The sequence below is a fragment of the Oncorhynchus kisutch genome, linkage group LG28 (assembly GCF_002021735.2).
Source record: "Oncorhynchus kisutch isolate 150728-3 linkage group LG28, Okis_V2, whole genome shotgun sequence".
Taxonomy (NCBI): Eukaryota; Metazoa; Chordata; class Actinopteri; order Salmoniformes; family Salmonidae; genus Oncorhynchus; species Oncorhynchus kisutch.
The window spans coordinates 12,663,777-12,690,657 of NC_034201.2; the positions used below are offsets into that span (position 1 = coordinate 12,663,777).

Here is a 26,881-nt window from a genome sequence, read left to right on the forward strand (position 1 = left end):
TCATTCGGTGGTATAATTGGAAATGTGCCTTGCCTGGTCTCTCCGGTCTCCCAGAGGGCTTTGCTCATTTGTGGAGGCACGCTAGGCTGGCTAATTCCAGCACTAATCACTGACAAACTGCAACATCAGGCCCTTCCTACTCCTACTGGAGCAGAGAGAACAGGATTGTTTGGAGAAAGTTAGAGGAATTGCTTTATGCAGGTTTGGCTGCTTATTAGGTTGCAAGTGTTTCCCCCATAAGTTTAAACTACAATAAAACATTTCATCACCAGCAAAATCTGCATTTGTTAATTTCCCCTCCAATAAGTCAGCAGGCAGAAATCACATTGGTATTTATTCACAAAAAGAGACATTTAAAAAGGGACAATAGAAAAATGTAGTTTTTCCTGACAGTATCAAAATGTGTAGAGAAAGCAGTCTCTTCAAGCCTTTGAAGCAGAGTCCAAACCAGTCAGACTGGCTGGTTCCAGTCTGAACTAACCTTGAGACTGTCCATAAGCTTTTAGAGGAGCAGGACTGGACCAGAAGAAGTGTATTGTGTTTATCTCCTGGGTGCTTTCTGTCTTCTGTGCTGTCCACCTCTCCTGCTCGCTCAGAGCATGTCACTCCCGCACCGCACTTTCAGCAAACGAGTTCTTCCCGAACAGTGAGCGATACAACTCAGTCCTACACCAACAAGAAAAATCCAAGTTTAAACATGACTTTTTTTGTCAAGAATAATCATGGTAAAAGTATTATCAAACCTGGACCAACAGACTGAACAGTTGAATGTGACTAAAGAGGAAATCTGTGGGTGAGAGAAAAGAAAGGGAGGAGAGGTTTCGATTCATTGGGAGAAGGAATAATTCCACATTCATGCGTCTCAACGACTTGACGGCACTTGAGAGACAATGCCAGTGACCCAGTTGCAGGATTCCAATTAGGGGGGGTAATATGCAACAGTCCAGATGAGAGGAGAGACAAAGAGGGGTCTTTATGGAGCCCAGGGCCTTCTGATTACTGCGTGAACACAAGTGCCTGTCACTCTGTCTGGGGCTGGCCTGCCGATGACAAAGAGCAGAAACACACAGCCAGGCAGGGATGGAATCAGAGGCCGCAGCTGCTCTCCATCTCTGGACTGGACTGCCTTCCTGGAGACTCATCTCCCCTAACCAGCTCAGTCATTTCAATCAGGCAAATGTTCCAGTCAAAGTGGCTCTACTCAGACAGGCAGATAAATACGGCCTAATTTTGAGACGGGGCTGGTTTAGTTTGTGTCCGACTATCTGCACATACAATTATTTTCTACATCCATAAAACATGTTCAGTGTATACATGCTAATTTACAGCAGGTGAAGCCTGTGTGTCTGTGCATTATGAAACAGACACTAGATGGCGGTATGTGATGTCACGTGTCTCAGTTAATTGTGTTGAGATGATTAAAAAGAGTCAAGGGAGTCTGTTAGCCTGCACTGGTCTAGTCTGAGTGCAGACAGTCATGTTAAGACTGCTTGTGGGTCATCTTCAATGGGATAGGACAACAGCCAAAGCTCCCACACTGCACTGCTCCGTTTACTGCAGTGGACAACCATACCGATTCAAATCTATTACAAAACTGGGTCCACTACAGCATAACCAGTTCCTGTGTAATGTGTTGAGTTAAAGAGGGGCCTTGTGTTGCTCTCAAGGGGCAGCCAGCCTGTATCCAGCCACAGGAGGGACTTAATCCCCAATCCCCATTTGAAATGCGCCACCAGGGTCAAGGAATACAATACACTCTGATCATCACCACGTAATGCATACATTCTCATTCTGCCTGAGCTCGGTAAACATCGGCTGGGGAATACTGAGGAGCACCGGGATAACGAGGGCAGAAAACCCAGGCTGATATAGGACTGACCGTCTCTGTGTGCGCAATGGACAGAAGACAAGAGACAACAGGGGTGTGTTGAAGGTGCAGCCTGCCTAAAAATGGCATATCCTATATGTCACATGCCGATGTAGAAATGTGCCATGATGAAAGTCTCAATACCTTCTAGAGGACTTAAATGTGCATGTCATGTATGCATGATACACACACATACCCCCACATTAACATTCATGGAGCCAGTGGAGCATGGCAGGCTGCATCCGTAAAGCCAGCGCAGTGGTAGAAGAGCGGGGGGGGGGGGGGGGGGCTGTGCCAGGGCATTCATTCCCAAAGGTCAGCCAGTGTGGCTCTCTGGGAAAGGTCAACGGCCAGCCTGATGCAACGGCCATACATCACCATTATTACTGTAGGCCATTGATTGCTATGGAAATGAGGTGGGAGGTGCACGCGGGCAGGGCTGGGGCAGCCCATTGTGCAGTCATTACCATGTTTAGAATGCCTGTCGTCTCACAGCGAACACAACACCTCCGCTACTCCACCTGCAGTAAAGACTGGAAGAGGACAGATAAGAGGGAGAGAGGCAGAGGACGCGCCTAGCCATTTACTGTCCCCTCCGTCTCAGGTGAGCGCTGAGAATCAATATGGGCCCACTAGCATGCGGAAACTGCGACACTCACTCTCTGTCCTTTGTAAATAGGACAGTCAGCAGCCTACACATTACGACGGAAGACCCTGTTCATTTAGAAATCCCACCAACTCTCACCGGCCAACGACAGAAGGCGGCAGAAGGTACAGTGGGAACAATGTGGGTGTGAGAGCAGGCAAGCAAAGCAGGGCACGGATTTATGAGAGGGTAGCTGTCCAGGGGACAGGAGAATAGAACACAGATCTGTGACTAACATCCCCAAGATAAAGGAGGAGGTGATGGGTTGAAGAACAGGTCAATATTGGCATGCCAGCGGTGAAGTGCGCTGCCATTACGCCTGTGACGCGTCAACAACAAGGTGCTCACCGTGCGCCATCATTCATGGAGAGGTGGTCAATGGGGGCCATGAAGTTCACCAGCTTACTGTGGACGTGGAACCTAGACAGACACACATACACAAACACCATCAGAAATAGAGCACACACACACATTCAATTATGTAACGGTGGTTTGTCCATTAATAAATGTGAGTGTTTGAGTCCATTTGTTTGTGCTGTGTGCCTGTGTGTAGAAGATAAACAAGAGAGAAAAACCATTGGTACAAAGGCCCCGAATAAAAGGCTGACCTTTCCACTTGGAATAAATGGAGAAAACAAACGCTGTAATTGCAATTCTTCCACCGGCAAATAGTTTTATATGTATAAATACAAATGATCAATTTGAGTCCTCAAATATTTAATCAGGCCACATGGAAATGTAATTTACATTAACAGAGGGGGACATTTTCTATAAAAAAAAGATAATTGAAATAACTGAAAGGACTATAGATAAACTATAGGATTTTAACCAGCATCGGAGGAAGTGAAATGTATTTTCATAAATTCTGTCATTGGAGCCTCCCTGGACAGAGAAATAAAGAGCTTGTTCTGCAGTGGATAAAAACAGACCTAATATTCCTAACAGGCATAAATTGGAACAAGACGTACAAGGAAACAATGAAACTAAATTATTCTGAGAGTTTGAATGTGGAGAAAAGGAAATATTCTAGTGAACCTGTATTTCTTCACCATTTCTCCGTTCCCTCCACTCACCTGACTTTGCGTCCCTTGCTGGCCTTGGTGTCCACTTTCTTCTTGATCTTACTGCGGAGCTTCTGAATGGCCAGCCATTGTCTGGAAGGAGAGGAGAGGTGAGGGCCCCGATCAGAAAAGGCCTAGAGGGGTAACCCCACATCCTAGCACCACACAAACAGATGCATGTACACACACACACACACGTCGCTCACCTGCCCATAGCCACCTGGTCGTTGGGGTCTGCAGCACTCGTTTTACGTTCAATAAGCTCTCGCAGAAGCTGAGATGAACAGAGTAAGGGGAGAGGAGGGAAAGAGCGCAAAGGGGGAGACTTAGTTTCTCGTGTGTAGACATCTTTACCACCCGGTTCATTCACCAGAGTACAGAGCTCTCCCTCTCTGTCCCAGCAGCAAATCCTTTCACTTAAATCGGAACCTCTTCATCAGTGTCAGCCCAGCAGCCAATCCCAGGACCCGGGCCCAGACCGCCCGGTCTCTGCCAGAATGAACCACTGCTGAGCATCAGCCTCAGTTAGCAGAGCAACAACATGCCAGAACCCCAGAGCATCATCATCACTGGACCTCACAGTACAACATCTTAATGAGCTGTGGTGGAGGGAACAGCGCTCATTCATCATACAGTTACACAAACCACACAGTACAGGCGGTGGTTCCACTACTCATCCATGTTCCTTTGAGTTCCCCCCCAGAGATAGTAACGCCGTGTCATGACTAACTGGACCATTTTGTTTAAAATCAGCCACCATGCAGCCCTCTCCCTGACCCCCATCAGGAGAGAGATAATCTTCATTAATGTCCCCAATTAAGCCCCCGGCTCTCCTCTGCTAGTATGGGGCTTGGTTTTTCTGTATGGCCAGCTCCAGGCCCTGAGACAGGGGAACACTCAGTGTACACACTAGTCACAGTGAAAATATATATTTACATACACCTGAGCCAAATACATTTAAACTCAGTTTATCACAATTCCTGACATTTAAACCTAGTAAAAATTCCCCGTCTTAGGTCAGTTAGGATCACCACTATTTTAAGAATGTGAAATGTCAGAATAATAGTAGAGAGAATTATGTATTTCAGCCTTTATTTCTTTCATCACATTCCCAGTGGGTCAGAAGTTTACACACACTCAATTAGTGTTTGGTAGCATTGCCTTTAAATTGTTTAACTTGGGTCAAACGTTTTGGGTAGCCTTCCACAAGCTTCCCACAATAAGTTGGGTGAATTTTGGCCCGTTCCTCCTGACAGAGCTGGTGTAACTGAGTCAGGTTTGTAGGCCTCCTTGCTCGCACACGCTTTTTCAGTTCTACCCACAAATTTTCTATGGGATTGAGGTCAGGGCTATGTGATGGCCACTCCAATACCTTGACTTTGTTGTCTTTAAGCCATTTTGCCACAACTTTGGAAGTATGGTTGGGGTCATTGTCTATTTGGAAGACCCATTTGCAACCAAGCTTTAACTGATGTCTTGAGATGTTGCTTCAATATATCCACAAATTGTCCTTCCTCATTGGGATGGTGTTCTTCGGCTTGCAAGCCTCCCCCTTTTTCTTCCAAACATAACAATGGTCATTATCACCAAATAGTTATATTTTTGTTTCATCAGACCAGAGGATATTTCTCCAAAAAGAACAATATTTGTCGCCATGTGCAGTTGCAAACCATAGTCTGGCTTTATGGCGTTTTTGGAGCAGTGGCTTCTTCCTTGCTGATCGGCCTTTCTGGTTATGTCGATATACAGCGGGGAGAACAAGTATTTAATACACTGCCGAATTTGCAGGTTTTCCTACTTACAAAGCATGTAGAGGTCTGCAATTTTTATCATAGGTACACTTCAACTGTGAGAGACAGAATCTAAAACAAAAATCCAGAAAATCACATTGTATGATTTTTAAGTAATTCATATGATTTTACCTATGATAAAAATTACAGACCTCTACATAAACCTAAACCTGCAAACTCGGCAGTGTATCAAATACTTGTTCTCCCCACTGTAGGACTCGTTTTACTGTGGATATAGATACTTTTGTACCCGTTTCCTCCAGCATCTTCACAGAGTCCTTTGCTGTTGTTCTGGGATTGATTTGCACTTTTCGCATCAAAGTACCTTCATCTATAGGAGACAGAAGGCGGCTCCTTCCTGAGCGGTATGACGGCTGCGTGGTCCCATGGTTTTAAAACTTGCGTACTATTGTTTGTACAGATGAACGTGGTACCTTCAGATGTTTGGAAATTGCTCCGAAGGGTGAACCTGATTTTTTTTTTTCTGAGGTCTTGGCTGATTTATTTTAATTTTCCCATGATGTCAAGCAAAGAGGCACTGAGTTTGAAGGTAGGCCTTGAAATACATCCACAGGTACACTTCCAATTGACTTAAATGATGTCAATTAGCCGATCAGAAGCTTCTGAAGCCATGACATAATTTTCTGGAATTTTGTAAGCTGTCTAAAAGGCACAGTCAACTTAGTGTATGTAAACTTCTGATCCACTGTAATTGTGACTTATAAGTGAAATAATCTGTCTGTAAAAAATTGTTGGAAAAATTACTTGTGCATTGCACAAAGTAGACGTCCTAACCGACTTGCCAAAACTACAGTTTGTTAAGAAATTTGTGGAGTGGTTGAAAAACGTGTTTTAAATTACTCCAACCTAAGTGTATGTAAACTTCCGACTTCAACTGTGTACATATATACACACACACGTCAAGTTTTAGAACACCTACTCATTCAAAGGTTCATATTTTTTACTATTTTCTACATTTTAGAATAATAGTGAAGACATCAAAACTATGAAATAACACATATGGAATCATGTAGTAACCACAAAAACTAATCTAAATATATTTTATATTTGCGATTTTTCAAATAGCCACTTTGCCTTGATGACAGCTTTGCACACTCTTGGCATTCTCCCAACCGCCTTCAAGAGGTAGTCACCTGGAATGCATTTCTTAAGTTTGAGCCAATCAGTTGTGTTGTGACAAGATAGAGGTGGTATACAGAAGACAGCCCAATTTGGTAAAAGACCAAGTCCATATTATGGCAAGAACAGCTCAAATAAGCAAAGATAAATGAAAGTCCATCATTACTTTAATGCATGGTCAGTCAATCTGTTTTTTTTTATTTTTCTATCAAGTGCAGTCGCAAAAACCATCAAGCACTATGAAACTGGCTCTTAAGAGGATCAACACAGGAAAGGAAGACCCAGAGTTACCTCTGCTGCAGAGGATAAGTTCATTAGAGTTACCAGCCTCAAAAATTGCAGCCCAAATAAATGCTTCACAGAGTTCAAGTAACAGACACATCTCAACATCAACTGTTCAGAGGAGACTGCATGAATCAGGCCTTTATGGTCGAATTTCTGCAAAGAAATCACTACTAAAGGACACCAATAAGAAGAGGAGACTTGCTTGGGCCAAGAAACACGAGCAATGGACAACAGACCGGCAGAAATCTGTTCTTTGGTCTGATGAGTCCAAATTTCAGATTTTTGGTTCTAACCGCTGTGTCTTTGTGAGACGCAGCATAGGTGAAAGGATGATATCTGCATGTGTTGTTCCCACCGTGAAGCACGGAGGAGGTAGTGTGATGGTGTGGGGGTGCTTTGCTGGTGACACTGATTTATTTAGAATTCAAGGCACACTTAACCAGCATAGCTACCACATCATTCTGCAGCAATACGCCATCCCATCTGGTTTGCGCTTAGTGGGACTATGATTTGTTTTTCAACAGGACAATGACCCAACAGACCGCTGTGGAAGGTCTATTTGACCAATAAGGAGAGTGATGGAGTGCTGCATCAGATGACCTGGCCTCCTCAATCACCCGACCTCAACCCAATTGAGATGGTTTGGGATGAGTTGGACCACAGAGTGAAGGAAAAGCAACCAACAAGTGCTCAGCATATGTGGGAACTCCTTCAAGATGGTTGGAAAAGCATTACATGCCAAGAGTGCGCAAAGCTGTCATCAAGGCAAAGTGTAGCTATTTGAAGAATCTCAAATATATTTTGATTTGTTTAACACTTTTTTGGTTACTACATGATTCCTTACGTGTTATTTCAGTTTTGTTGTCTTCACTATTATTCTACAAAGTAGAAAATACAACAACAAAAAAAGAAAAACCCTTGACTGAATAAGTCTCCAAACCTTTGACTGGTACTGTATATTTAAGCAATAAGGTACGAGGCGTTGTTGTATATGGCCAATATACCACGGCTAAGGGCTGTTCTTGTGCGCAACACGGAGCTCCTGGATACAGCCCTTAGCCGTGGTATTTTGGCCATATACCACAATCCTCCGAGGTGCCTTATTGCTATTATAAACTGGATACCAACGTAATTCGAGCAGTAAAAATAAATGTTTTGTCATATCCGTGGTATGCGATCTGATCTACCACGGCTGTCAGCCAATCAGCATTCAGGGCTCGAACCACCCAGTTTTTAATACATATTTTTTCCTCATCCTTGGTCAGGACGTAGGTTAGGAATCTGCATATCTTGCAGTTCCTTAGTGAATGTAACTGTTAAAGCTCCATTGGCGCTACATAATGACTCTAATCCAGTGTGAGTGATTGCTCTGTTCACAGATATGGTTAATGACTACGCCTCAGTTGTACTGAGCAGTGTGGAGAGTCCTTATACAGGAGTCAGCATCACACAGACAGACAGACAGACAGGCACACACACAATGGTGATTTATGGCATGCACAAAGTTGCTGACTAAAAAAGTTTAGGTAAATGCAAACATCAGTCCAGCTCCGGCCTGCCGTGAGAGGTTAGCCACATTAGAATGCAGGTATTACTGGAGCATGGAGGGCTAAGTCCCACTGGGAACGGCTCCGAGCTGCACTTCCGGAGCCTTCTGACTGGGGAGACTGAGCGGATGGGACGGTGTCCTCTGAAAGACAAACTACAATAACAAGGGCAGTCCCTGTGCTTCACCCCGCACAACGTAGTGCCATCCTATAGCTTGGAGTATCGTGGCAAGCCAGAATCACAACACCATGTGTAGAGTCTCTACAATAGTCTCTGTCCACTTTAATAAGAAAAGAAAACGGTTTTAGGAATGCTTCAGTCCTTGAGTGTAAGAGAATTTTTCATGCAGAAGGGCTGATAATTACCTGGTGATAGAAATCATCATCATCAAAGATCTCCTCGTCCAGGTCTTTCAGATGCGTATTGGCTTTCAGCACCTGCTCTGTCCCCTAAGAGAGAAACAGAGGGAGATAAGAGAGAGCAAAGGAATGAGAGAGAGAGAGAGAGAGAGGGAGGAAGGGTGAGAGCCAGGGAGAGGTGGGGGAGAGAGAAAGCTCTCTGTCATGTAGCGTTGTGCAGGAGGTGAAGCCATAAACTCCAGATGTAACACCCCAGATAAACAGGCTGCTCTCCAGATAAAGTGGCACCTCTGGAGGAAGGAGAGGGATGGCTGAGCCGCACGGGGCCCTAATCTAAAACTGCTGAAACAACCCCTCTCTCTCCCGTAATGTATTAACCAACCTGCAAATGCTCTTTGCTTTGAATCATTTTGGGCCGCGACACTGCCTACATTTCAGGTTAGTATAGTTCAGTTGCTGGCTAGATTCAATTAAGATACAGAGATAAATGTATCCCACTCAGTTAATGCTGTAGCAGCTTAATACAATTAGCTGGAAGGAACCTGACTGAGGGGGGTATCATGGTGACAGCCTCCACCAACCAGAGTAGCAACCTGAACTATAGAGCTTCTTGTACAGTTAACCTAAGGGGGGGGATGTGTTCTCGCTAGTATGGATACTAGATACAAGCAGACACGTGGCTACATACACTATCTGGCAGCCTTCGCAACATGTTTTAAAAATATATATTTTACCAGGTAAGTTGACTGAGAACACGTTCTCATTTACCGCAACGACCTGGGGAATAGTTACAGGGGAGAGGGGGTGACTGAGCCAATTGTAAGCTGGGGATGAGTCGGTGACCATGATGGTATGAGGGACAGCTTGGGAATTTAGCCAGGACACCAGGGTTAACACCCGTACTCTTACGATAAGTGCCGTGGGATCTTTAATGACCTCAGAGAGTAAGGACACCCATTTAACGTCCCACCCGAAAGATGGCACCCTACACAAGGCAATGTCCCCAAACACTGCCCTGGGGCTTTGGGATATTTTTTACACCAGAGGAAAGAGTGCCTCCTGCCGGTCCTCCAACACCACTTCCAGCAGCATGTGGTCTCCCATCCAGGGACTGACCAGGACCAACCCTGCTTAGCTCCAGAAGCAAGCCAGCAGTGGGATGCAGGGTGGTATGCTGCTGGCAAATGTTACCTATCCTACATAACCCTCCCTCCTCCCCTCCAGTCTCACCTCTCCCCCTGCAGTGGTGGTCTCGGTTACAGGGGCAGTGGCCTCTAGCTTGCCCAGGACTCTGTACTCGGAGCGTCTGGTCTGGGTGCGTCTCAACAGCCTGTCCTTGTCCATTAGCACCTGTTCCACCTGGATCAGGATGTTTCTGTCAAATGCCCCAAAACCCTGAGAGAAGAGAAGAGTCAGAAACAAGACCGTAACACAGCTACAACATCACTACCCTATGTAGAAAAACGAAGAGCATTAGATTATTCCTAATGCAGTATGTCTAGTGAAAACACCAGAACAATGAAGGGGGAAAAAATGACAATATGAAGTCTGGTTTTTAATTGGCATGTTAGCCCTTGGTTTATGAGAGCTATGAAATTTGAGTGCTGAAGTGTGCTTAGGGACGGATGGTGCTATTATGCACAGTGCATGCAGATGGAAAACACACACACACTGCAGTGCAGACTGGTTAGGTGATAAGAGCTAAGCTCTGTGCAGCTGGTGCATGTGGACGTGTGTCCTTGGTTGGTGCAGATGATTGTGTGTGGGGGGGGGGTGGGGGGGGGGACCTTGCTGCTCTTTCCCATGGTCAGCTGGGTCTTGTCGTGCCATTTTTGCAGCGTGGCATCGCGGTATGGCTGGAAGTCAGCGAAGCGCTTGGCCATGAAGTCTGGGTACTCTGCCATCTCCAGCTTCCGTTTGGGAGGACCTGTCGGTTCCACTGCTTCCTTCCTTTCCTCTTCATCATCACTGTGAATCTCCTCCTCATCACTGTGAATCTCCTCCTCACTATATTACAGATACAGAACAACAAAATAATACTCAACCATCAATTCTAAAGCCATAAGGAGGCTGAATTCAAGGGCATTTCAGAGAAATATTGCATCCTATTCATGTTAATCAGGACAGTGTTTCATGTAACAGAGCACTTCATGTTCTGTCTGTGGACGTGGAGGAGAGGCAGTGCTGACCTGTGTGCTCCCCAGGTGTTGCCCAGGGAGATGGGCCTGGTGTCTGGGTTCTGATGGAGCAGCTGGTCCTGTAGCTCCAGTAGAGACCTCTGGAGAGCCTTCAGGGCTTTGTGACCTTAGAACATCATAGAGAGAACATGCTGACAGGACCTTATAAACTAACAGAACGATATAGGAACCAAGAGGGTAGAGTGAAGCAGACGTGTTGTGAACATAGTGTTGTCTGAGGTAAAGTTTACATTGGTCTTCATGAATTTGGGAAGCACGAGTCAACTGTGAAAGTCAATTCCTCAATATTAGCCCCAAAAATAAATTGAAATACACTGAAGTTATGCCACATAACAATAGAAAATATGCCTCATAACTTCACTTGTCCAACAAATCTATAGAAAATATTGCCCCCAAGCAGGACTGATTAAAATCCCTTGGAGCAGTTCCGCCCCAGCTTTTGTTAGTCCACATCTTGTCAACATCCACTAAAACAAATTTGAGAGAATTTGCCCTCCAAATCATAGGGCGTAGGAAAAGAAAGGAGGTGGGGAACACTTATGACTCTGTCCTCTTCAACTTTAATCAAAAGTACACTGGCACGCCGGAGCCCCCTCCCTCCCTTTCATAATAATGGAGCGCTAAAAATTCAGGAGGCAGGATCCACATCAATCACTCGCCAGATTTGAGTCCAATGCAATAAATATGTAAATGAGGAGAAGCCAGTGTCTCGTAGCTTTGAGATCAGCGCGGGGAGGAGGGAAAAAAGAAAAACTGTATTAATTGCCCGTGGCCAGAGGAATCCTATTACTGTAGGCATTGATTATAAAATTGTATGAGTGATTTTCATGAGGGAGGTGGACTACCACCATGCCTTGAGCAAAAAAAAATAGTATTAGAAGAATCAGGCCAAATCGGTCAGGTTTAAACAATAATGAGAGAAAGGAAAACTAGCTTTCACATATGATTCCACTGTGGAAACCAGAAGGATTAGGATATTTCTTACAACAAAAGAGTGGAAATGTTATTTTGTTATGACAATCTCCTTGTAGAAGAAATGTTCTCACCGACAGCCTAGCCTATTACTAGACAAATAGTTGAAATTATTTTCTACCCGCTAATTACTACAACCATAACACTAGCACCAAGCTCGTCCATTAGGATTAAAAATTCATGTTTCAAATGCCATTGCATTTAAAGTAACTTATTTTACACACTCATGATCATTGCATATGCAGGCAAGCGATACAAATGTTCTACATTGTGTCTGGGAGAAAACATGTCTAGACAAGACATTCAGTATTATCACCACATCATTTACAGGGTTGTAAACTTTGTAATGCATGTTATTGTCCTTTCCCATTTTCTTTTTATTCAATTTTCCCCTGGAGAACAATAAAGTTAAATTCATTTCATATTGTTGATAGCTGTAAAAAATAATAATAATAATTTTAAAAATGTCATGTTTAAAATGCAAGCAGAAACAAACACACTCACTATTCTTCAACGCTCCAGCAAACTCTGCTCCGCCCCTCTTCTTGAACTCTGGGAAGGTATGTGGTTGTGGCAGCTTATTGGCTGTCAGAAGAACTTTCTGCATTTTAATTCGCCCCTCAAGTAGCTGGTCCCAAAGAGCTGTGGAGATTGAATAAAATAAATGACATGGTTGTCTACTGAGAAAGGGAGGTGATAAAATGTGCTTAAAGGTATATTTTAACTTTACTTGTCAGAGTTCCAGTGGTGTGGGATAGTCATAGCCAGCTAGCTAACATAGCATCCCTCTGTTTGAGCCAGGTGTATAAATAGGCAAAACTAGCTCATGGTGAGAACCATAAGCGTCATAGGTTTTGTATTGACGTCAATGTACCCAGAGGAGGACTGAAGCTAGCTGTCCTCCGGCTACACCATGGTACTCCCTACAGAGTGCTGCTGAGGCTACTGTAGACCTTCATTGCAACATAGTGTGTTTTAATCAATTATTTGGTGACATGTGAATATATTTAGTATAGTTTTATGTAAAAATGATAACTTTAATGGTTTACTATTTGTATTTTTTATTAAATTCACTGAGGATGGTCCTCCCCTTCCACCTCTGAGGAGCCCTCACTGGCCTATATCACAAATACATACCAAGTTGATCTTTCACAGCTTTCCCTTTCTCCACCTCTTCATCCACTTTCTCTTTAGAGAATGTCATCACAGCTTCCACATCGTCAGCTTCATTCTCAATCTCCTTCTCTTCACTCTCTCCATCCTCATCATCACTTTCTTCATCATCATCATCATCTTCGCTCGCTCCAAGATCATCCATTCCCTCTGTTAGCTTATGGAAGTCTGTCACTGAGGAAAGTGTGATGTCAGTCTCCTTCAGCCTAGACACCAAGCTTTTCATTTGAGCGATGTCACTCTCAATCTCTTCATCATCATCCTCATCATCATCATCTCCAGCTTCAGCCTCTCCATCCTCCAGATCAGCATCGTCATCATCTTCCTCCTCTTCATCATCATCATCATCCTCTCCTAAAAAGCCACATTCAATTTGAACGACAACACCAGGATTCAACTTTAGATTTCATGTCAATTAAGAAAAAAATGGATGTTCATAAAAATGTAGCAATTATAACTAATGCAGGCAGATAAGGTTGTAGATGGCCTTCCACTCAGCACCTGAATAACAGTACGGATGCCGTGTACACAACATCTTAAATGCTGTAATCAGTTGTCTTCGAGGTTTAAATTGATTGCTGCATGGCCCCATGTTTGACTTGCAAATCTCTGCCTTAATCAAGGCATTTTGTTTGGATAAACAGGGATTAGCTTGATTAAAAACTATTCCTCCAATGAATAACCAAAATAAACAGACCACTAGTAGATGTAGGCCTAAGCTATTATACGGTAATAAATTGTCTACACATGATATGACCCAGCCGAGCATAGAATAGAACTGGACTTGATTCAATTGTAAATAAGGAACCAACATCAATCCATTAAAGCTATGGTCTCCTGTTCGCCAGCAATTTGCCTTGTGGTACTAATCTAGGACACATTACAACATTATAGAGTCCAGTGTGGCATGAGGCACATTTATTTCTATATTGAACAAAAATATAAAATGCAAGTTGGTCCCATGTTTCATGAGCTGACATAAAAGCATCTCTCTCAAATGTTGTGCACAGATTTGTTTACATCCCTGTTAGTGAGGATTTCTCCTTTGCCAAGATAATCCATCCACCTGACAGGTGTGGCATATTAAGAAGCTGATTAAACAGCATGATCATTGCACAGGTGCACATTGTGCTGGGGACAATAAAAGGCCACTAACGTGTGCAGTTTTTTCACACAACACAATACCACAGATGTTTCAAGTTGAGGGAGCATACAATTGTCATGCTGACTGCAGGAATGTCCACCAGAGCTGTTGCCAGAGAATGTAATGTTAATTTCTCTATCATAAGCTGCCACCAGTGTTGTTTTAGACAATTTGGATGTACTTCGAACCGGCCTCACAACCGAGCGCCAGCCCAGGACCTCCACATCCGGCTTCTTCATCTGCGGGATCGTCTGAGACAAGCCACCCGAACTGAGGAGTATCTCTGTCTGTAATAAAGCAATTTTGTGGGGTAAAACTCATTCTGATTGGCTGGGACTGGATCCCCAGTGGGTGGGCGTGGCTCCCAAGTGGGTGGGCCTATGTCCTCCAGACCTACCCATGGCTGAACCCTTTAGGACCTATTGAATTTATTTCAACTGACTGATTTCCTTATATGAACTGTAACTCAGTAAAATCGTTAATTGCTGCATGTTGAGTTTATATTTTTGTTCAGTATCGTTCATTATGAACCGAATGGTAGTCAGTTACATATTGTAAAAGTGCCCCTTACAGAACCACAAGAGGGCAGAATTCTACAAATGACAATTTTCAAACGCAGTGACAATAAATAAATACACCCAACCTTCCCCCATCCTAAAAGGTAATCATGTATCTGATTGACTAAGTCACATGAATATTACTACCCTATTGCCTTTACCATGCCAACTTTGTCAGATCGACAGTGGATTGAAGGAAAATGCCAATGGATTGAAGGAAAAAGGGATGCATTTCAAGTACTCAAACCACAGCTGTCAACTTTCTTGACAGGTTCCGTATTTATTTTCACCCATGGTCAGCTGCATTGATTATCCTACATATATGTTTAACATTATTATAAATGACACAATCATGTTCCAACTCACCAGACCCTTCGATCTCCTTCAGCAGGTTTTTACGAGATGTTGCCTTGCCCAGGTACCGTTTGTCAGTCTCTTCCAGCAGAGTGATAGCTTTCTTCCGGAGCCCACTCAAGGTAACCACAGCTTCATCCTCATCGTCACCCTCATCAAACGCCTCCACCACCTTGGCTTTCGTCTCTGGAAGGAATCAAAACAGTCAGATTGAGAACTTGTCTCTTGGTCATTCAGTCTTATCTGATCAATATACAAAGTGGCTGGCAACTTATCAGAGCCAGAATGTTACAGATAGGCTAACTCAGACGTCTTTAAAATAAAGACAAGTCAAGTTGAATAACTATGACAGGATAAAACACCTTTCCATAATGTCATGTTCATGTGTATATTGAACCGCAGCCAGGGTAAGAATACTAATCCCAACTTCAAGCATAATTGCTAGCAATGAATATAAGGTTTAGAGAGAGCGATAAGAATATTAGCTAGCTAGTAACCGCCAACGTGTCGTGAAAAAGTCAATATAACTAGCTAGCAGCGCCAGTAGTTGCTAGCAGGATCAGCTATTAGAATGGCGCAGAGCAGTGGCTCCCGTCCTACATTCATTGTGCTCAGTTTGAAACTTCAACAAACACATGGCTATGTTGACGGTTACCAGTTTACACGGTGGTCATCAGAACAAGCTACGGAGAGGTTTTTGGTAAATTGGTGATTTCCGTGTGCTAACTTGTTTGCTAACTGTCTAGCTTTGCATGCTGTTGCCACGCGCCTACCTGGCGTGTGTGTAATGACTTTATACATAAAAACGGAAACATTGTCTTCAAATCAAAAGCTAAATGTACCTGTTAAACATGACAAACAGTGCAATATACCTTCATCATGATCGTCCTCTGGATCTGTGAACTTGGGCAAAGGATTTAATAAATCTTCCAGCTGTTGTGATATGTGGCCAGCCATCGTTCAATGTACTTACTCACAACTCACACATGTTACGCCTACGTCATCAAGACGCGACTCCCAGATAGAAATAGAATAATAGAACTGCTACAGCGCAACTTCAATCAAGCAGAGGTTGTTTTTTAGCCTACGTAATATGGATTACTGAAATAATTAAGATAATGCAGTGTGGATTACTAATATCCGACTTAATTGTAGTTAAACACCGTAAACCCTGTAGGTAAAGTATAACATCTACTAAATGGTAACTATATAATCGACTTTCTATATGTCGTAGGCCTACTTCTATAATTACAGTGCAACCGCTACAGGGTTGTGACTGACAATATTTGCTGTCAATTCATACATGTAGGACCTAATTATCATGTTAAAAAATGTAAATATTGGCGCAGTGGTCTAGGGCACGGTAATGATACCCTTGTCTCATCGCGCACCAGCGACTCCTGTGTCCGAAACGCAGTGCACGCTAACTAAGGTCGCCAAGTGCACGGTGTTTCCTCCGAAACATTGGTGACTTATCTACAAAGAACCTTGCATCATAAATAACTACTCATTATTAGTTGTAGATCAATCAGTCAATCACAATTTACCCATGATACATTACAGTTTTGATGCTCTCGAATAAGGCCAATACTTCTTACACATCACTATATCTTATATCAGTTAGCAGGATACCTATCCTTAAAGGGGCAGTGCAGTCAATAACGTGATTTCCTGTTTTCTTTAATGATATTTCCACACTATAAGGTTGAGATTGAGAAAATTAAGATAATGCCCTTTTTGTGATGAGAGCTGTTCAGATGGGATGGAACTTTTGGCCCACATCATGAGGTCACAGTGTTATCTGATTATAATAGACCAATGATTGTTCATCTGGGTAAGAAGGTGGGCTCTAGACCATCCTATCAGCCAATCAGGCCTGTGCATGTACAGTGCATTTGGAACGTATTCAGACTCCTTGACTATTTCCACATTTTGTTACGTTACAGCCTAATTCTAAAATGGATTAAATAAAACAAAATCATTGTCAATCTACACACAATACCCCCGTAACAACAAAGTGAAAACATGTTTTTAGAAACTATTGAACATTTTAAAAAAGAAAGAAAGAAAAAAATACCTTATTTAAATAAGTATTCAGACCCTTTGCTATGAGACTCGAAATTGAGCTCAGGTGCATCCTGTTTCCATTGATCATCCACGAGACGTTTCTACAACTTGATTGGAGTCCACCTGTGGTAAATTAAATTGATTGGACATGATTTGGAAAAGCGCACACCAGTCTATATAAGGTCCCATAGTTGACAGTGCATGTCAGAGCAAAACCAAGCCATGAGGTCAAAGGAATTGTCCGTAGAGCTCTGAGACAGGATTGTGTCGAGTAAACAGATCTGGGGAAGGGTACCAAAAAAGTTCTTCAGCATTGAAGGTCCCCAGGAACACAGTGGCCTCCATCATTCTTAAATGAAAGAAGTTTGGAACCACCAAGACTCTTGCTAGAGCTTGCCACCCGGCCAAACTGAACAATCGGGGAGAAGGTTCTTTGACAGGGGGTTGACCACGAGCCCGATGGTCGCTCTGACAGAGCTCCAGAGTTCCTCTGTGGAGATGGGAGAATCTTCCAGAAGGACAACAACCTCTGCAGCACTCCACCAATCAGGCCTTTATGATAGAGTGGCCAGATAGAAGACACTCCTCAGTAAAAGACATAACGACAGTCTGCTTGGAGTTTGCCAAAAGGCACCTACAGGACTCTCAGACCATAAGAAACAAGATTCTCTGGTCTGATGAAACCAAGATTGAACTCTTTGGCCTGAATGCCAACTGTCACGTCTGGAGGAAACGTGGCACCATCCCTACGGTGAAGCATGGTGGTGGCAGCATCATGCTGTGGGGATGTTTTTCAGTGGCAGGGACTGGGAGACAAGTTAGGATCGAGGGAAGATGAACGGAGCAAAGTACAGAGAGATCTTTGATGAAAACCTGCTCCAGAGAGCTCAGGACCTCAGACGGGACAACGACCCTAAGCACACAGCCAAGACAATGCAGGAGTGGCTTTGAGACAAGTCTCTGAATGTCCTTGAGTGGCCCAGCCAGAGCCCAGACTTGAACCCAATCAAACATCTCTGGGGAGACCGGAAAATAGCTGTGCAGCGACACTCCCGATCCAACCTGACAGGGCTTGTGAGGATCTGCAGAGAAGAATGGAAGAAAACTCCCCAAATACAGGTGTGCCAAGCTTGTAGCGTCATACCCAAGACGATTCAAGGCTGTAATCGTGCCAAAGGTGCTTCAACAATGTACTGAGTAAAGGGTCTGAATACTTACGTAAATGTGACATTTCATTTTTTTATTTTCTCTATATTTGCAAACATTTCTCAAAACCTTTTTTGATTTGTCATTATGGGAGTATTTATTGTGTGTAGATTGATGCCGATTTTTTCAAATCCATTTTAGAATAAGACTGTAAGGTAACAAAATGTGGGAAAAGTCAAGGGGTCTGAATACTTTCTGAATGCACTGTAAATATCTTCACATTTGTTTCCCAATGCCCACACATTCAGACTGAGCATTTATATGGCCAAAGGAGGCTCAGGGAAATAAATGATATTAAAATTACATTTGGAGTTATTTTCATGAAATAAACCCACACAGTGATTTATTAGACATACAGTGATAATATTTTTTTTTTTTAAATGACAGGACTTTAAGCCCTTTACTCACCCTACCAATTCATTGACATTACCATCTGAGATCAAAGAAATGTATTTTATATAATGTTTCCAACAGAAGAACTGAGTTTGGTAAGAGTGACTTTAGCTTTGCTGCCCCATCACCCTGAAACCCTTAGCAAAAAAACTTACAACTAGATCACTTTATTCTGATTGATGAAAGGGGGACTGCTGACCACAGATTGCACATTTTTAACCATGCACTTTTAAGTTATCTTATACACTTTGCACTGTTTTAGCGTACGTTCTTTGTAATGTTTTATGTTGTGTCTCATGTGTAACTATATGCTGCTTACTTGGCCAGGCCTCACTTGAAAAAGACATGTAGATGTTAATGGGACTTCTCTGGTTGAATAAAGGATAAATAAATAAAATACAAATCTCACAGTTTTTTCAACATGTTTTATTATACAGTGAATGGTCTTATATGCACTGTAGATCACATAAGCTTAGGTTTATCAGAACAATAAAATACATCATACGAGAGTTGATATTTCAAGAATATAGCAGCTGCTGGTGGCATATTTGACCATCAATGTTTAATCATTGGGACTTTCATGACACAAAATAAAGCATTTTGCACAATGGTTGTTCAATTCAGTGATCTGCATGAAGTCTTTCAACGTTAGACATCCTCATGAAAGAAAGTTCTACAATGTAACTCATTCGGTTAAAAAATGCTACTACATTTCTTGTAGTATGTTCAGCAATTGATGATACAAAGCACTTACAATATTGTGCTTTTATCCTTATTTGGCAACTGTCTATTTGTGTTTTTACATTTCTTCAAAGTAAACACAATAATACAAACTAGCACAGTGAGGAACCATGACCATAATATAAATAGAATAAATACAAAAGTTTGGTTTGTTGCTTGAAAGATGTTCTCCATCTGAATCGAGAGGTTTCAAACAATGCTGATATTCAAACCCCTGAAGTACTGTAAATATATACGTAAACAGTTGACTGTTCTATGTCCACCTCAAACCATTGTCCATCGATTTTTTTTTTGAAGGTTGACTTCATCTTAAAATACAAGTTATTTTCTATTAAATAAAGGGTTATACAACAGTTTTTTAAGTTTTCCTTTTGAAGGCAAACTGTCTAGGATTTGGCAAAACACAGAAATATACAGAGAAACCAAAAAATGTATGGAGAAATAAGCACAATTACCAAAGCCATCGTAAAAGCTTTTGGTCAAAAATAATTTTGATCTGATATGGAGACCGTATGAAAACAAAAGATCTGCTGAACGCTCATACAGTATTCACCATTATATGACTGCATTGGAGTCTAGACTGTTACTGTGTGTATCTTTAAATAAAACTGCCACATCAACACAGCAGTACAGGAACTTGGAGACAGGCAATAAATTAAATGCATATACATTTAATTAACGAATGAATAAATAAATAATATAAATTAAACAAGGATACTTGCTCGGGACTTAATTTGCCTCCTAAGTCAATAGTTAACCTTGGCTTCATGATGTCTTGTGGGCTACCAGACAGTGCCTTCGCTCATCTCTGAGGAGGGGTGTGACAGTTGGTTGCTGTATCCGCTGCCGTTGAGGGACAGTGATGTGAAGGGTGTGCTGGGGCCACACATCTCACTGGAGATGCTGTGCATTGACCCAGGTCCGTTGGGCTCTGGGCTAGGTGAGTCCGCTGGATGGTGAGATATGATGTCATTGAAGCACTGCACCTCACTGGATGGGTGATGCCCAGCTAGGTGATGGTCCATGCCCCCTAAAGGGGTGCCAGCAGGGCCAGAGGAGAAGCCTAGGTCCCCTGGGGTCTGGGCCTGTGACGATGGGGGGCCTTGGGTGTAGTACTCAAAATTTCCTCCAGGCCCATAGTATTCACTCTGATAATCTGCAAAAATATACACCCGAATAATTATGAGAAATGCTTGTGTGGTGAAAATAAAACTATACCAAAATGTATTATACTGGTACAACGCCACGAGAATGTCATTTGAATTACAAAAAAGTCAAACTAATACATTTCCTGTAGTATATAATTTGACATAATAGTGACTTTCAGGATGACAGTATTATAATAACTTAAAACAATGACAACTATTGCCTATAATCGAAAAAAAACGTATGTTAATTTGAAATGTAGCCTAATTCACACAGTAATGCCTAAACCTATTGCCCAAAAAATCGATAGAAAATGCATTAAAACACCTCTGAATAATGAATCATATTAGGAATTAAAATAAAGTGAAGGATTAACATAGATGCCTGTGAATGGCTCTCATAGTCAAAATTATAATCGGATCATCTTTAAACACAAAGTTATTTGGGTGGACCATGATCAATATACAAGACCTTACCACCATAGTATGAGAAATGACCGTTGGGGATCAGCTCCCCGGGTTCGAGTCGGTCGACCAGAGTTCTCATTCTCCTTGGACCGCGGAAGAACGCGTGCCTTCTTGCACCCAGCACGCTTAACTGCTTCATGCGCCGCTCTTTAGACCGCCGGTTTTGGAACCATACCTGCACACCACAAATAACACGAAAAGAGATGATTGAAATTTTTTATTTTTTTTTGCATCAAAAATGTATGCAGCTGGTCTGATGTTGTGAGATGCCATTTTAATAATCATGACGTGATTAGCCTATATAGATCTAGTATACCTATGTGGGTCCTTGGCTCACCTGTCACTGTTTAGTGACCTTTAACCCTCAGTTTATCTATCGTCTGTTTCGTGAATACCAGGGATTTAACTCAAATTACAGGCTACAGGTGAATTGATAGGATAGATTTACAGATGTGTTGTCAACCAATGGCCTATAGGGTTTTCAGTCACAATTACCACAACAATTGCAACATAATGATACCTAATGAATAGGCTAATTTCAAAATCAGAAAACAGAGTCATTTGCATTGATATGCATATAGATAGATGTCATAAAGCATTAAGACCGTCAGGAGAATGTGTGCATCTGCACCACTTTTGTGGTGACCAGTCTGCATATCTTGCCTTCTGCCATTATTGACGAAGGTGCCATTGTTAAAAATACTTTCTCATAGACGAATACGAATACTGAAAATAGACATCTATCTGATTTGACATGTGTTATAAACTAAAGGGAAATAGACTCTTACCTGGATTACTCTCATGTTGAGCCCTGTCTCCTGCGCCAGCTGTTCTCGGATGTGCCGGGTGGGTTTTGGCGTGGCCGCGAAAGCAGCTTTGAGGACCTCCAGTTGCTTGGCTTTGATGGTGGTTCGCGGCCCACGTCGTTTCCCCCCTACGTTCTGCTCGTCGTTTTCATTGCTGCCCACCTCTTTATCGGATAAATGTCCGATTTCCGAATCTTTACTATCATCCTGTGGGTCTTGGGAATCTGGAGATAGACTTGGGTCACTGCAAGTCGTGACTGTGAGATGAAAGAAACACGAAATGAAATGATTTGAAATGTATTCCTATGTCTTTATACTCTTTAAAAAAATAGACAAAAATAAGCGTCAAGAATACAGTATCAATATTAGGATATTATTATTATTAATATTGTTATTGTTAGCATTAGGCAATAGGCATATTAACCAACTACTTTTAGTCCTATTATTATTGATGGTGATGATAACATTAATGAAGAAAACAATAAATTATCATCCCTATAGACCTAATAATATTTTAGGTTTTATATTTTTCATTGTCATCAACAACATTGTTTAGATTTGTACTGTTTTAGGCCTATCAGGATGCTGTTAACATAATTATTTTCGAACTACATTTTTTATTTTTATAAATGGAATATAAAGCAAAAGGAAAAATGAGAAAATAATGATTTACAAGAGGCTTCGGAAATATATAGAAATATAAACACGGGTTTGAGGTTCCTAATTGTGATGTGGTTCAAGTCATGTTATGTTCCATACCTGAGAGGAGGGTTGTGTCCTTTCCGTTGCTGTTGCTTAGATAATCCTCTTTACAAACAAATTTAAATTCATCTAGAATGTACATTTCCTCTCCGGTGGATAGCTGTTTGTTACACATCATACACGTGAAACAGTTCAGGTGAAACACTTTGCTCTTTGCCCTTCGAACCAAATCGTTGGGCGAGATCCCCTGGGCGCAACCTCCACACTTTGTGCCGAATCTCCTAAAAGAAAGAAAGCAACAAAATAAACACCATCAGCGACTTAACATTGCAGGGCAGACAGAGTAGCAGCAAAGAGCTACAGAAAATATTCACATCAGATTACCAACTACGTGGCATCGTTATTGGCTAAATTATAGATGTTTACACAAATGACGTGCGTTTTTCATGACGCAAAATACCTGTATTTTCAGTATTTTTACGCTACAAATCTTCTTGATGAGATTCCAAGTGATTATAATGACATATCAATTTCTTATGCCTTATTTTAAACGTTGATCTGGAAATGACAGGCCACACTGATGTTGGGCCTGCCTGCAAGGTAACGAAAGCCAGCCGCTATATTCATTGTACGTGGGCCTATTTCACACAGATAACCAGTTATTCAACCACCGTAAATATAATATCCTAATTTAGTTTTTTAGGCTAAATAAATTGTTATAAATAAATATATATATATCTTATATTTAGACCTACGTGTTGTATAGCTATGATTACCTAAAACTATTATTCAAGAAAGGCCACACCGTTTATTATTAGGCTATTGAATGGAGATAGTTCAAACATTCATAAAAAAAATGTTTTAAAAAACTGTCCATATTGAAATACATCCTATTTAATGCTTGAAAATAACAAAGCCACACTTAATTGTTCAATTTTGCAATGTGGCCTATTTATGTAAATATATGTGTATTCAAATAGTTAACAAACGCGTGTGGACTGGAGGTCTGTGATTGCAGTGTGTGTTTTTTCAAGCTGATTTATTATTCAAATCCACTTATCACATTTTCACTAGAGTCTCAACAAACAAACGGGTGTGCGCCGACTGATTGAACTTAGGCGGGATACACTTCCGTCAAGAATCCTGGCATAATTCTCATCCCCGCTTGTCTGGCAGCCTTTCCTTGTAAACAAAGGACGATTTCCTTGAATCCGTCACAGAACATGGTGATATATGCTTATAATGTATCAGCTTTTGGTGGATCACCACACATAATCTGGGCATCCTGTCTCTGGTTGGTTAAATTTATGTCGCTCATGAGGATAGATTAAACTATCTCTAAATTGACACTAAGCATGTAACCATGTAGCAAAAACATAATCTTGCAATAGAATTTAGTAATTTAAAACTTGTGTTTTACATCATCTGTTGTTCATTTGCATAGTTCTGCTTAATTGGTACCCATTAGAGGCAAAAGCTATTCCTCACAATATTGAAAGCCATGCGCCCAGGTGTGCTTACCTAAAAAAGTCGTTTTTGCAGTACAGTCTCCCTTCCCGTGAAAAACATTTTTCTGTCAAATTGCATTTACAGTCACAGCACTGCACGCACTTAATGTGCCATGGTCTGTCCAGAACATTGAGTAGAAACCTGTCCAGAATAGGTCTTTCGCAGCCGGCACAGTGAACCATGTTTGGATAATTCCAGCAATTCCCAGGTTGAACGGCTTCCCTGTTTGTCCCAAATCAAAGCGATGCGTCTCCTTGGTTGCTTTGTTGATTTGGAAAATGACCTGCTCTAATCCACTCCTTCGACAATCCAGAGTATGCAGCTCATCCAGACGAATCTCTTAACAATGAGTTAGCATCATCATATCCTGTGAGCTCAAATATGATTGCATTCCTCTCGCATGCACAGGACAACCATAGGCTATACAAAATAGTATCAATAAAAACAAAAACGAACAAATAATTTAACAAAGTGAATACATTTCACAAGCAAGAATGCAAACTTGAGAGCAACAAGGCCGCCCCTTGTCCATCAAGATGAGCCGAGAGGAGCGATCGTAGGCTAATATGATTCAGTGAATCTGAACAGGCATCATGCCACTACAATTACGCACGAATACATAACTGCCACACAGCCAATGATTACTGCCAAAGCAGAAAGCTACAACAAATATGATAAAATCTGTTAAATTTCTTGTAAATTCTGTAATATTCCTTCGATTCTTCGAGTATAATGCACTCTTTAGTCCAAGCTTCAGTAATATGCGTGCCTCTGAAAGCGCAAGAACTAGCCTTTATCCGAGCCTCCTGACGTCATGTTGAAACAACACCTATCAGCAGCTTGCTATTGGAGTGGCAATTACTGTGCCCTCTAAACTCTGCCGTACGGACCCACTAATAGGGAACAGAGGACTATTGCCCCATATCTTTGAAACGGTCGTATTACGGTCGTATTATTTTAGAAAAGCAATTTTCCCTCGATAAAGCAAGCATATAGCCTATTCCAGGTCGATGCGCAGCTAGGGTCTCCGGATAAGATACATTTAATAAGGTACAGTAGTATTTCATGAAAACAACTGCTTTTCTTGTAGCTTAAAGTCATTTTGGCAGAGGAAACGAAGTTCGTTTTCGCCTAAAATTATTTGTAAATATCACTTAGAAGTCTATCATTATGGATAGGCCTATATAGTTTGTTTTCACGCCTTTAGAGAGGAAAGAAAGTGAATAACGCGGACGCACTAAAGTTCACAGATCGATTAATAAAACGGATATGTATATCTGACACAGAGATATTTAGATTGTTCAATTAGAAACATACGAATAAACACCCGAAATATGTGACAGACTTCTCACTTGTCTTTGAAAGGAAACCAACCCACCTCAAATGTGGCAAAAGGACAAGGCAAAACGAGAGGTAGACTACTTTGTGTTGTCAGACTTGGATGATAATTACATTTTATCATTACTAAAGTGGGCTATTAAACCCCACATTAAGAATTAGTTTGTATGACACTAAAAACTCACAAATAGTTTTAAAAAAAATGAATTGTCTTCATTTATGTTTCATTATATGGCTCTTAAATTCAAACAGTATCTGCATGTTTTTCACAGAATAAACCAATTTCAACCTCCTGAAATGAGCATGATCGTTGATGACTATATTTTGATGTCTTCAACATGTAGAGTAGCCTTTATTTTGTCTAACTAGAGTTGAATAACATAATTGTTATAACCTTGCTATCGACTACAACACATTGTTAATTATTATAGTCAATTGGGGCTATTATTTATTCACTATTTAGGTCTACTCTGTGTACATTTTATTTGCCTGCATTGTTTTCCAAAAGGTCTCTTTATAATACTGCATTAAAGCAACATAGCGAAAGAGTAGCCTATAGGCCTGCCGCCTGAGAATAAAACTGTGGCGCCGTGACAGAAATGACAAATCATCATGACTTCATCCTCTGCAGATGAGGGGAGGGAAGGGCTCTAGAAAGTCTGAACACGAGCTTTATAGATTAATGTTTCCCTGCGCTTATTCTACATTTCTGGTGAAAGAGAAGGATCAATAATGATTATAATATAATGTCTAGCGATAGGCGCTCCCTGAAAGATATTATCGCGCAGTGGGCAATGCACTTGGGACAGTCTGCTGGGCTGGGAACCGGGAGATAGCGGATTTTCATGCCCAGACTCCCACCGGCCACAGCCCTGCGCGCTCCTGATATCTGTTGCCCAGGGAAATGTATAAACAATCAACCATGTGGACGACTGGAATTGTTGTGATATCGTCCCATTCAGACTGAAATATAAATCCAGGTCTATTCTTGTAGGCCTAGCTACTCATATTTTTTATTTATTTGTATAAGCTAGTGTACGTGAGCAGCCTTTATACATTTGTAGGCTATGGTAGGCTATAATAATGAATTAACTGGATCAAATAGCCTACGACCTTTAGTGTAGTCTGCGCTAAAAGGTACGCAGTTTATCATAAGATTGAAAAAACATCAGGTATGAAAACAAGCTGTAAGTAATGATCTTTTGCATGAAAATATTAATTAAATCCGCGAGGAAAAATATATGTTTGCATTTGCATTGAGTCTTCAGAACAAAAATAGTGGCACAAGAGAACTTGATTGAGTGGAGTAGATTATGGGGGACTCGCGCATGAGAATCACCACCTATTCCATTCTCCTTCAGAGCCTTGTGTGTGTGAAAGTACAGACCTTGTCGAAGATAGAGCCACTACCG

At 41.7% G+C, this 26,881-nt stretch overlaps 2 protein-coding genes across 3 annotated transcripts; both read right to left on the minus strand.

Annotated features, from left to right (window-relative positions):
- Nucleotides 1-316: 316 nt before the first annotated feature.
- On the minus strand, nt 317-16,728 carry aatf (apoptosis antagonizing transcription factor). Its single transcript, XM_020463621.2, has 12 exons — nt 15,967-16,728; nt 15,107-15,280; nt 13,004-13,393; nt 12,371-12,508; nt 10,886-11,000; nt 10,484-10,703; nt 9,927-10,091; nt 8,703-8,786; nt 3,781-3,848; nt 3,587-3,667; nt 2,862-2,933; nt 317-666 (listed from the first exon to the last, which is right to left on the minus strand). The coding sequence occupies exons 1-12, from the start codon at nt 16,049-16,051 to the stop codon at nt 603-605; spliced, it is 1,656 nt and encodes a 551-aa protein (XP_020319210.1). The 5' UTR covers nt 16,052-16,728; the 3' UTR covers nt 317-602.
- Nucleotides 16,729-19,165: 2,437 nt separating this feature from the next.
- LOC109873464 (LIM/homeobox protein Lhx1) lies at nt 19,166-24,898 on the minus strand. Of its 2 annotated transcripts, none has more exons than XM_020465120.2 (5): nt 24,144-24,898; nt 22,680-22,903; nt 21,903-22,177; nt 21,124-21,289; nt 19,166-20,657 (listed from the first exon to the last, which is right to left on the minus strand). In XM_020465120.2, exons 1-5 carry the CDS (start codon nt 24,311-24,313, stop codon nt 20,284-20,286), a joined length of 1,209 nt encoding a protein of 402 aa, XP_020320709.1. In that variant the 5' UTR covers nt 24,314-24,898; the 3' UTR covers nt 19,166-20,283. The 2 variants fall into 2 exon arrangements, with proteins under 2 accessions (XP_020320709.1, XP_031663322.1); XM_031807462.1 differs by having other exon boundaries at nt 19,171-20,657; nt 21,903-22,144; nt 24,144-24,894.
- Between the last annotated feature and the right edge of the window lie 1,983 nt (nt 24,899-26,881).

Bases quoted from the DNA above. Each gene is read 5' to 3' on its own strand.
- aatf (XM_020463621.2), bottom strand. From the start codon at position 16,051: ATGGCTGGCCACATATCACAACAGCTGGAAGATTTATTAAATCCTTTG. The intron at 11,001-12,370 runs GTGAGTGTGTTT...TGATGTTCTAAG, and splicing joins TGCTGGAGCGTTGAAGAATA to GTCACAAAGCCCTGAAGGCT. The intron at 2,934-3,586 runs GTGAGTGGAGGG...GTGTCTGTCTAG, and splicing joins AGCAAGGGACGCAAAGTCAG to GTTCCACGTCCACAGTAAGC.
- LOC109873464 (XM_020465120.2), bottom strand. From the start codon at position 24,313: ATGGTTCACTGTGCCGGCTGCGAAAGACCTATTCTGGACAGGTTTCTA. The intron at 22,904-24,143 runs GTAAGCACACCT...TCTTTCTTTTAG, and splicing joins TGCAAAAACGACTTTTTTAG to GAGATTCGGCACAAAGTGTG. The intron at 20,658-21,123 runs GTAAGGTCTTGT...ATATTTTTGCAG, and splicing joins TCATTTCTCATACTATGGTG to ATTATCAGAGTGAATACTAT.